Raw genomic sequence first — 11878 nt, forward strand, 5'->3', positions numbered from 1 at the left:
TGGTTTGGCAACGTTGGGTTATGATTTTTATTTTTATTTTTATTTTTTTCCGTCTAAGGAATTCGACCGAAGACTCCATGGCTGAGAAAAGTAATTACAATTGGGTGCATTTGCATGCGATGGAGAATCTCGGCGTCGTCTACTACAGTTCCCGCTGAACGGGATATGAAGGTTGTTCTACAAAAAAAATTCGACGCAGCTTTTGCATGTGACCCCAGCCTGGCCAGTCTGCCGCAGCTCAGGCTTTCGAGGGAGAAATGCATGCTGAGCTCTGTAACACTTTAGAAATCATATGTCTACGTTGGTTTTTAATTATTGTTTTATTAGGGGGAAACAGAAACTGACACATTCAAGGGATGTTGTCGCAGACTGCAGGGTCTTGCTGCATGGGCTCCTCCTCCTCCACCTCCTGACACAAGGACTCAAACTGATGGGAGAATTCGGCGGTGCTGAAGTCCATGGGGATGATTAACTCCAAACCACCTGATTCCGGAACAACTCCATCCGGGGCGACGTTGTGGATCTGCAACCTGCCGGAATCATGCTGGTCCTCGTGCCAAAATGTGTCCGGGATAGTGGACATGGGAGACTCGTCCTGGTGATCGGCGCCCCCAGGGAGGGGTGGGAAGCTGTGGAAGAAGCCATGCTGCTGGTGCAGAGCGAACTCAAAGTAGTCGGATGTGGATTCGTCAGCGCTGCCGCATGGACTGCCGGAATCGGAAGGCGTGAGATCGGAGTCAGGCCCGTGCAGGGTGCTGTTGGGGGAGAAGTAGTCCTCGGGTGCCACACCGTCGTCCAGGTCAAAGCCGTCTGACCGTGCCGCCTCTGCGGCCGCTGGGAATCCGGGAGTTGAATCCGGACTCCTTTGATGATCAATCCCTGTGAACATTATCTCCGCTAAGGACGACGACATCGCTTCACCCGAGGCACCGAACGAGTTCGACCTGGCCTGCGGGGGTGCTGCGGGCTCTACCCGAAAACTGTTCATTCTCCCCACCGAAAATTGCTTCAAGGCGTGGGTCAGTGCGAGTGCTCCCGAATTTTGCCAAAACGGGTTGGGCAGGTCGTGGCGAGGACCGAGAACGGAGTCCCAGTCTTGTAGAATCTTAGACGGTCGACTGACAGGCTTGGGAATGGGAGTTGAGCAGTTGATCCTCACAGAGGAGAAGGATTCGAGCTTCACTGGCCCGAACTGAGGCTTGAGTGTATCTTCCACCCCCGTTTTCCAGGAGCGCATGAAGTAGGCGGAGGGGTGTGTTGCAGCTGGCGTCGTGTCGGATTCCTTGGACAAGAGCTTGATTGAGGATGTCTTGGAGAGCCGTGCTTCCGCCTCCGCTAGAGCACAGTCCCACTGGGTGGTGTGAGTGAGCTGGGTCGACACCAAGGGTCTCCATGAGGACGCAAGCGCCAGCCCCGCGCTGCTTGTTTTGTGGCTGACGGGGTCGATTCCCCTGTGTGCCAAGCGTTTCTTCAAATGCGTGTTCCAATAATTTTTTATCTCGTTGTCTGTTCGCTGGGGCAGGTGGCCCGCGATTGCTGACCATCTAATCCAACCAAAAAAAACGTGCAATGCTTTCGGAATCAAATATTTTCAGAAAGAAAGTGTACTGAGAAATGTGCCACATTTGCGGGGCATGGGTAAGCTAAACTCAATTCTTCGAAAATGCTTTATACCTGTTGCCCAAAATGGCGTGAAGCTGGATAATCATCTGGTCCTCCTCGTGAGAGAATCGTCCTCGCTTGATGTCAGGTCTCAGATAGTTCGTCCACCGCAGCCTACAGCTCTTGCCGCACCTCGCAAGCCCTGAAAGAAAAAAAATGCGCACTCAGAATGGGACTGCAGACAGAAACTCTACTTTGTCGCCCTGAAACATGACTCAATTCCATTGATCTCACTGCCCATTATGGCCCACAGCGACATGATCTGCCGTTTTAGCCCTTCTTTTTCAAGAATCCAGTTGATTCAAGCGTGAATTGACCTGAACATACAACCACAAGAACGTCGCAGCCAAGCGCGGGCACACTGAGAATCAGCAGAGTGCGACGTACCAGCTTTCTCAGGGAGTGCGCGCCAGCTTCCATGACCGTGTTCCTGAATGTAAGCCACCAGCTTCTGATCCTCATCAGGTGTCCACGGCCCCTTCTTCAGGGATAGCTTCTCATCGCAGCATGGAGCCCTACCCATGGTTCTCAACTACCCAATCACACAACTTCACTACCCCAAAAAGAAATGCAGAGCCTCGGCTCCCACAAAATTCCTACCAAGTGCCCACGAAGGTCTACACAAGCTGGACAGCCGAAAAGAACGACCCCACCTCGCTCATGCGATTTCTGGCTGTGTCACCTGCAAGCTGTGCCTCGAACCCTGTGATGTTGTCCAACCAACCGCTCTCTTCACAACAACCTAGAAAATGCCTGAAACCCAAAGTAATCGATATGTGGTGTATTATCACACGGAGGCATCCGCGAAGGGGGAGCGGCAAAAAGCGGGCGACACGACGCGGGGTGAGTCAGGCGTACCAGAGAATTGGATGAGAGAGAGAGAGAGAGCATGAGAGAGAGTGAGAGAGAGAGAAGGTACTACGACGCGCTTGTGCTTGAACGTGGTGCAATGAAGGCACACAGACCCCAGAACCCTCTTGACAGAGGAGCTTTCTTTCCACAGGGATCGTGGCAAAGCGACAATGCAGAATTGTGCGTGTACCAGTCACATAAAGAAGCCGGGCTGGTTGCGGTGTTTATAACCTCCTCTAGGGCCCTTCTGCCCGGCAGGGCTGGGCAGTAGTAGTTGTAGGAGTAGCAGCAGAGCAGCTGCAGTTAATGGGGATCCGTAGTCAACTCCTGCAGCAGCAGCAGCTTCAGCAGCCTCGCAGCACGCAATTGATCGACGGCACCCACAGGGCCGTCGGGTGCCCTGACAGCCACATCCCGAGTCGCCAGTCATGCGCCCTCACAGTCTCAGAATAGCAACTTAGGGAACACACACTCCCAAATTCACAACAATCTCACACACACTCTCTCTCTCTCACACACACACTCACACACACTTCCTCGCACTTACCGGGATTGTGCTTGCGGATGCATGCTTCGCTTCCATCGATTCATTTCGTCGGGCTCAAGCAACAGAGCCAGGGCAGCTTTCCTCCATAACCAGGAAGGACTCTCTCACCGCAGACGATGATGAAGGAAAATTGTAAACGAGTTCATGTGAATGGAGATTTTTGTTTGTTTGCACTACTCAAAAGGCTTGGGTCTGTGTGTCGTTGTAAAAAGTAACAGATGGTGAAAAAACTTGAGCTGAATTGGTTCAAGTCTTGGTTGTGAAGTTTTGGAATAGAGCACCAGGAGAACTTGTGTTGTTCCATCACCATAAGGAGTTTTTTTTTTTCTTCTTCTTTCTGTGGTAATAGGTGCGTTAATATAATTTCTGATTTTGAGAAGAGTTCCATTGCATGAAGTATAAAACTGTTCTACTCCATTGAAGGAAAAAATTAACAAACTTTAAAAAGTTGGCACAGGCACCACAACTAATTGATATTACTAGTGTTTGCATAGTTTTACATGATTTGTTATAACATTAACTCTTACGTCTTTATTCTTTCTTTATTGTGTTTATGTATTTTCTTCTTATTTTTCCCTTGTCTTTTTCTTGTTTGTTTGTTTGCTTGCTTGCTTGCTTCAGTTGTATTGCAAATTGATACGTTGCTTTCATTTGTCTCATTCATGTACCTAAATATAAATTCTAGTATGTTTAGAGGAAATAAATTAAAAAGCTAAAATGTTTGCACAAGACCATATCTTAAATATAAATACCATCATTTTAGCTTATCAAATCCTCTCACACATATTTTAGATGCAAAATTGTTTTACGTAACAGACGCCTTTCCGTGGCAAACAAGTATCATGGGTTTACTTCATGTTGTCACACAACGTTACTAAAATTTTATTTTTTGGAATTCATTCAAAAATCAGAATGAAAATGACTCACACGTAAATACATATGTTATCATGCAAACTTTACAATGCAATTTCATCGATTAATGCCTAGCAATTTGACTATTAATGTAAATGACTATCTTTCAGACCTCTAATTGACCTTCAAAATATATATCTGTCTCTCTCTCTCTCTCTCTCCACATACATATAAATATATATATATATATATATATATATTATTTACTCATTCATTCATTCTGCACATCCAATCAATCCATTAATCCACCTAGAAAAATCAATCTGTGAGAAAGATTTACTTCAAAACAAATACCCGCTGCTGTGCAAAGTCAGCCTGTCCAAGCTACACATCCTCACGGTCTCTGCCTCTGAGCAGCAACCACAGCATCAATCATTTGAACATGCACTTTGCATTACTCACCTCGCAGGTAATCCCACTCTGCAAAAGATTATTATACCTCCTGCGCACTGGGTGCTTTCACCCACGCACAGATTAAAAAGTGAAAGAAAAAGGCATACACAAAGAAGGATGAAGAAGAAGGACAAAACAAACGAACAAACTGGCATTACTGTCAACCCTGAAGACATTGAAGCTTTCGGAAGCAACTGCCTGAATGCACTCGGGGAGCAGATGGTGCTTACCACGGCGCAGATCAGGGGCACCTGCAGGTGCACGAAGCTGTGTCAGTCAGGGACAGACAGCATCCATGGAGCCACCAAATGGTGGAAGCTTTGACACCGCAGTTGGGAGGAGGCTTCATCTGCCGCCGGGAGGTCGGCGTGGCCCCGCATCACGACGATCCGGTGCTACTAGCCTCGATCCAACGCTTCGCTGCCTGTGATGCAGGTATTACGACAACAACCCACAGGTTAGTCTTGTCTCGATGTACCTTTGTGCCGATCATCGGACCCCTGCTGCCAGTGCCCGCAAAACTCTCTATCTCGTTGAATGCGGCACCAGATCAACGAAATGAATGTCTGGTATTCACATCAAACCTTCACTATACACAACATATACAGACAGATAGATAGATAGATGGGGAGATGGATACATGGCTTGTTTTTATGTTTAAGATTGTGGGTGTGGTTACAAGATGTTCCGAATTAGAGCGTAAAATTGGGTTCTTGAAGAAATGTGTGGATTGAAATGTTAATACTATGTGACAAAATTGACGGCATTGAATTGTCTAGTTTGCATTTAGAAGTGTATAAGCTTGTAAACAAAAGTTAAAAAATATGAAAACCTAATTTCATTGTCACACTTGCTAATCTCTTTTTCATTTATTTTAGTTTTTTGAAAATTTATGACATGAGAGTCTTTTTGCAGTTGAGTACGGTTATTGGAATGTATTGATTTGCGTTAATAGAATTTTGCAGTGATGTATGATGAAACTAAATTTTTGATATTCTGCAATTTAAAATTGTAAATAGTAAATTAAAGTTTCAAAATGCCCAATGGTAACTTTGTGTTAAGTATTCAATATTACTCATATTAACTTTTTTCAATTCATAACATGTAATTTGTAATAGTGTTTATTTATTTTACATTCATGTTCAATTATTGTATGTTTTATGTTTGTATTTGTATATAATTTTAACAAACTGTGCAATGCTCAGAAACTAAATCTTTTTAAGATCAAATTACTTGTTTTTATGCTAAAAGAATTTTATTTTTATTTATTTTTCATTTCAGCTGTACAAGGACTTCAATTAATCATCTATATAAAATTTAACAATAAAACTTCGATTTTTTTTATATCTTTAAAAAAGCATTGTTACTGATTGGATATGTTTTGTCATAAAAACTCATGATTTAGTTGCAAGAATAATTTTAGTAATTTTTTAAATGATATAGATATCCTAACGTATAATTTCTAATTTTATAAAGTAGATGATTAAATTTATTTACAAATGTCTTATATTATATTTTTATTTTAAATCACAAATAGCTACTTTCAAAACAATGCTACTAAAGACCTCCATATGCATGCAAGCCAAAAACGTATCCATTCTCATGAAGAGCTTTTCTACCTAACAAGATAACAATAAAATAAAAATTAAATTAAATTAAAATACGAAATTTAGTTAAATTACTGTAAATTCTAAACTATTTATTTTATTATTTTACATTATTATTTCTTTCATAATTATATTAAACTATTGAAATCATATTTGTTGATATATATATATATATATATATATATTAAACAAAACTATTAATTTCTTTAAAAGATTTTTAGTGTATAGATAAATAGAAATCATCCTAAATATATATATTTTGATTTATGTTATGTATAATATTTTTTTTGTTAAAAATATTATGTGAAACGGGAATAAAAATATGCACATATTTTTTAAGTTTTTACTTATATTTATTAGTTTTCTTTTAAGTAAACTTCTCTTGTATGTATAATAATTGTTATGAATGTGATTAGATTTTTCTTTTGTAATTAATAATGTGTTTGTATATATATATATATATATATATATACATATACATATCTATATATGTAAGTTCACACTGAGTTCTACATTAAATGACATTTCATTTTTATAGTTGCTAATGGACGTTGTTTACTTGATTTTAGAAACAATTTTGCAAGGAGCACAGTAAAAAAATGAAAACATGTTGATATATCTTAATTTAAATTTAAAATTCAGGTAAATTTAAATTTATTATCAATGTAGTACTTGTAAAAATTAGTCTGTTTTTAATGATGTACGGTTAAATTAGATTACGATGGTGGAGGATTATGAAAATTTAAAGACAAACCAAGTCAAGCAATAGAACTAAAAATAGTATCAGTTGCTTAATAACAATGAATATTTTCTAATAAAACTAATATAAAACAAATGTTTAAAGGTTGAGGCATTAAAATGTGGTAATATGCTAACAAACAAGTTGATTCTGTAGCTCTCAAAAACAAAAGATGTGCTTAATTTACTTTCAAATTCTCAAAGATATTGAAACATATTCAAAACATAAATAGTTAAACAAATGAGAGTATTCCTTTCAATTTCCCCTTTATTTCTCCCCTGGTAAAATCCTCAACTTTTTTTCTCATTTAGTGCACTTGTAATCAACCAACTTTGACTCATTTGAACTTCACACCAATTTTCAGTCACCCTAACCAACTCCTGAAAAAAAAAAAAAAAAAAAAAACCTTAAAAAAACCTTTAAAAAGTATAAAATGTAAATAAATAAATAAAAATACCTACATCTCCATTTATGCCTACCTGCCCCTAACAACAACTACCACTTCTTAGGCCAAGAATGAAAGAAGAAGAGTGAAACTTGTACAACCCCAACAATCATATATATATATATATATATATATATACACACACATTTATTTAATTTTTATTTAAATGAATAATTAATTAGTGGGTACCTGAATGTGACCCTGTAAAGTGGCCTGCAAATGTGCTCTCATCCTGCTTCTGCCATGGCCTGACTCTCCCCACAAACTCCTCTTTGTCTACATTCCCCACCTTTAAAAGAACCAAAACCCTAAAAGTCATAGACAAGGAAAGAACAGCGAGCAAAAGAAAGAACATATACATGAAAGGAGAGGTGCTTTTTAAAGTGATGAATATGGAAACATAAATGAGCCACAAAGCTGCCTCTCAGCAGTTAAGATATGAGAGGAGTAGAATTAGTGTTAATGAAACTCCCAAAGAGTATCTTACTTCCAACTACATGCATTTATTATGTGTGGCTTGGAAAGTCATTCATCCACTTAGCTCCTCTTCATCCATCCATCATGACAAATAACACCAATAATAACTTACTTTCACTTGCAGTTGCCCCAAATTTAGAACCATAGTTGGGCATATGGAAAAACTCATACAAAGCTTCATGGGAGAGATATTGACTCTTGGAAGGTTTTGTATTGTGTCACAATGGACCATTTGGTTTTTGGGCCTAAGATATTATCATGGACTAACAGACCCCCCCCCACCCCAAATTTCCATGTTTCCATATGCTATTGAACTCTTCCTTGCCATGATGTGTGTATATATATATATATATATATATACATAAACATTTATTTATTTATATGATTTTTCTTCCTTTTCCTTTTTTAACCATCCTTCAATATCTATTTTCCATGTGTTTTTTTTGGTGATTTATTTTGGTTTTTGTTTTGAAGTTGTTGACACTCTTATTGAAGAGAATGAACATGTGTGTGACTTACAACCTGGTTGATTCAATAAGCACAGAAGATCTTCATACTTGTAACTCCAATTATAACAATAATAATAATAATAATAACAATAACTTGGTAAATAAAGTAAAGAAAAAATTGGGTCTGCAAAGAGGCAGCCTAATTTGAGGAACACATTGAATGAACTCCCCTAATAAGAAGGCCACAGATTTCATACCAACTTAGAATCAGCTTTATAAATTCCATGGAAAGCTTTGGAGGTTAGGGTTTTAATTCATCATCTAAGCATGAATTAAGGAGTTGACTAGTGGAGTAGAAGGAGGAGTTGACGTGGGGGCTTATACATTCTCTTTGATTTTTTTCCAAATCCATGCCTTTTGATGAATTAATGCTCAATTTCATGTACTATTGGATCTCCGTGTCATATGACCCCTTTTTTGCCAAATCACAATCCCACTTGTTGACTTATGAACATCATCTTTCTTTGCACATTTTGATGCTTCTCCTTGGGCTTGTGGAATTGACGGCTTGAGCACATGCAAATTGCACTTTGTGCAAAGATTGCAAGTTTATTTTTGGAAAGATTTTTCATAAGTGATGATAATTATTGCAAGGTGATGGTGGAAGTGAAATATTTGTGGGTAATTTGTGGCATGAATACTTTCAAACCCACCAATGGAGGTTTGTATTCTGTCTAGATTTATTCCACAAGGGGGAATAAATTAATTAATTAATTAATGGGCACTTCTAGCAAACATGAAGTATCACCTCACATGAACTATGTTGTGTACTTTGACCCTTATTTACAACAATATGAAAATTGACTAAAATTTTAACAAAAAGGTCATGATTTTAATTTTTTAATTTTTTTAAAAATTATCATGGAATTCAATTTAAGCTACATTTGAAAGTTATAAATATCTTACAAGATATGCAAGAATAAAATAACAAAAGTGTAGCTTAATAATTATATAAATAAGTTGCCTGGTTTTAGAATTAATACTTAAACATACTTACATTTTCTTTGAACAGATGGAAAATTACTTGCCATGGTTGTATATGTTTAAATCAAGGCTATGATGGATATGTGATCCATCTGTCAGTACATGAAAAGATGTTTTTTTCATTATTCGTCAAATGTTTTGTTCCAAAATACAATAGAAAATTGAAGATAATTTGGAAGCTTAGTATCAAACAACACATTATTATTTTTTTCATTTTTTTAAAATTTTTAATTGTTTTATATGAAAATCATTGTGGTTGTACATTGCAAATGATAGAAATGTATCACATAAGAATCATCAACACAACTAACATAAAGATTCCCAAAATTAGAAGGTGGTCTTATGGAGTTTTACAACCATTAATTAATCTCAAAATGGCTCTTATCATTAATGTAAAATGTTTCCACCTAATCAAGCCAAAATCTCATTATTCTTGTAAGCTATTAGTGCACAAAAATTGTGAGATAATCATTTTAGATGATCCTATAAAAACCTCATGTCAAACCTCGGCAGCCTTGTATCCAGATCATGCATCCTCCACATATTAGCAATTTTGTTTATTACTATTTGTTTAAAAATCAATAATAATGGTATCATAAATGCTGTAGTCCCTTCTATATCTACAAAATCTGTCGCATCTCTATTCACACTGAGCTGAATCTAGACACTTTTATTTTTTTATTTTTTTTATCAATGTCTGCTAATTAATAAAACCATGGAAATAATTAAAAATAGAATAATATAAGTGTTTGCAATGCCACGCTGTCATCCCTTTACAGGCAAACGATAAAGCCAATATGATAGAAATGTCTAACCCAAAAAAAATATTTTATTTTTCATTTATCAACTAACTAACTTACAAATTATTAAGCAAAAGTGGGTTTGTTAAAATATCCATATTGTTAAAACATTGGTTTGTAGAGCGGATGGGAACTTCCCGGGAACCATCTAAAAGTAATAGTACCCAAATTGGGAACTGTGTCTTTGGATTTGTTCATGATTTGGGTTATCATGTTCCCGAAGTCTTGCTTGTCATGAGATTTGCTTGTCAGATTGTTCTTATTCATGGACAAATAAAATAAATAAAAAAGAGACTTGATTTACTATTTTAGGGTTTGAAATGGTGAGATATGAGGCACAATGCAACAAACATTCTTGGAGTGATTCAAGCACACAATTGGGGAAATTCTTTGCACATTATAATTTGGACTAGAACTAAATTTGAATTTCTGATAATGTTTAGGGGAAAGTATGAGGTTTTAGGGTCAATGATACCATTCAATGTAGAATCTTATTAGTTTGATAGGAAAAGATGTTTTTGGCTATGTATAATAATAACTTGATGTTTATATATGAATGCAACATGAATACTAAGAAACAAATAAGTTTGTATAGATTGTTTTATGTTGAAAAATGGTGCATTTTGTGGTCAATTTTGAAAGAAAAGAATGCACAATCATTGTGTTTGTTTATACATTGGATGCAATTATTTTAGAAATGTTGACAATTAACTAGTACCTTAAAGTATAAAATTTAAGTTCCATGTTTTGAAAATAGCATAATATAAGACAATTTTTTAATTAGTGTTTTATAAATAAATAGGAGAAATGATCAGATTGAAGTTTGAGTTTTTTTTTTATCATAAAGACATGTTAAAAAATTAGTTAAAAAAGAAAAAATGCACATAAAATACAAAAATATTACAGCCTGAGTAGTGATTATATAGTATACAATATTATTTTATCCTATATAGCATGTGATCTAAACTAGTATATATTCTCTCAAGACTTTTAATGTTTATATGAGATCTTTTGGGAATTGGTTATAAAATATTAAAAAAATAATAATTATACACACATATAAATATAAATATAAATATTTTAAATTTCATTATCTGTTTAAAAAATTATATATATATATATATATATATATATATAAGCTATGATTACATGTACATTGACAAATGATTTGATTTTCAAAACCCATTACAAAGTTACCAAAATTATGTAAATTATTGAAGTAAATGACTTTAGCATGCTATTAAAAAAAATGTTAAACTACTAACATTTCATATATAATATTAATAATAATTTCTACTATACTTTTTTATTTAATAAATTATTATTTGTGAATTAGCAACTATTTCATTAATTAATTATTATTAATATTATATATGAAATATTTGTATGATAATTCTTTTTAACTGAATGCTTATTTCTAGTTATTAAATATTTTTAATTCTCAATAGTTGGGTAGTAATCTTATGTAGATTTCAAATTGTTGAACTGCTATCATGCAGCAAAAAAATCTTTATATATATTTTTATTAGTTCATAACGCATTTATTATAAAATAATGAATATGTGACTTTATATATGAAAACGTCATTCACATAATGTACAGACATACATACATACAAATAAAAATAAATATTGAATTTCTGTATGAGATGAACATGTATCTGTAACCATCACTCACATAACTATCACACAGATGAGATGGACTTCTGGATCACAACACTCCACACACACGTCAAATGAATGAGGATGTTGGGAACAAGCTGGTCCTCCTCACCAAAACATGTTTTGAATGAATAAAGTACAGAGTTCCAACAAAGTTGGTTATAACATCTTCTATCTGGACTTCTTCCTGCAAGCTCTAATTTGGTCTAATGAAATTTTAAAATAAAAATCCTCATGTTTTGGTTACTTTTCAAACCAAAAATCCAAACCTTGGCAAGGGACTGCTGAAA

General features: G+C 35.9%; 1 protein-coding gene across 3 annotated transcripts; it reads right to left on the reverse strand.

Moving 5' to 3' along the window:
* Window positions 1–7533, reverse strand: LOC112277227 (uncharacterized). 3 transcript variants are annotated; one of them, XM_073531217.2, is made up of 8 exons: window positions 7347–7533; window positions 4597–4790; window positions 4254–4322; window positions 3589–3729; window positions 3062–3398; window positions 2050–2914; window positions 1675–1804; window positions 1–1544 (listed from the first exon to the last, which is right to left on the reverse strand). In XM_073531217.2, the coding sequence occupies exons 6-8, from the start codon at window positions 2183–2185 to the stop codon at window positions 350–352; spliced, it is 1461 nt and encodes a 486-aa protein (XP_073387318.1). In that variant the 5' UTR covers window positions 2186–2914; window positions 3062–3398; window positions 3589–3729; window positions 4254–4322; window positions 4597–4790; window positions 7347–7533; the 3' UTR covers window positions 1–349. The 3 variants fall into 3 exon arrangements, with proteins under 3 accessions (XP_073387318.1, XP_073387319.1, XP_024365089.1); XM_073531218.2 differs by lacking the exon at window positions 7347–7533 and adding an exon at window positions 5007–5220 and having other exon boundaries at window positions 4268–4322; XM_024509321.3 differs by lacking the exon at window positions 7347–7533 and adding an exon at window positions 5007–5220.
* Window positions 7534–11878: the final 4345 nt, after the last annotated feature.

Source organism: Physcomitrium patens, chromosome 25, assembly GCF_059467195.1.
Source record: "Physcomitrium patens ecotype Gransden chromosome 25, ASM5946719v1, whole genome shotgun sequence".
Classification (NCBI taxonomy): domain Eukaryota; kingdom Viridiplantae; phylum Streptophyta; class Bryopsida; order Funariales; family Funariaceae; genus Physcomitrium; species Physcomitrium patens.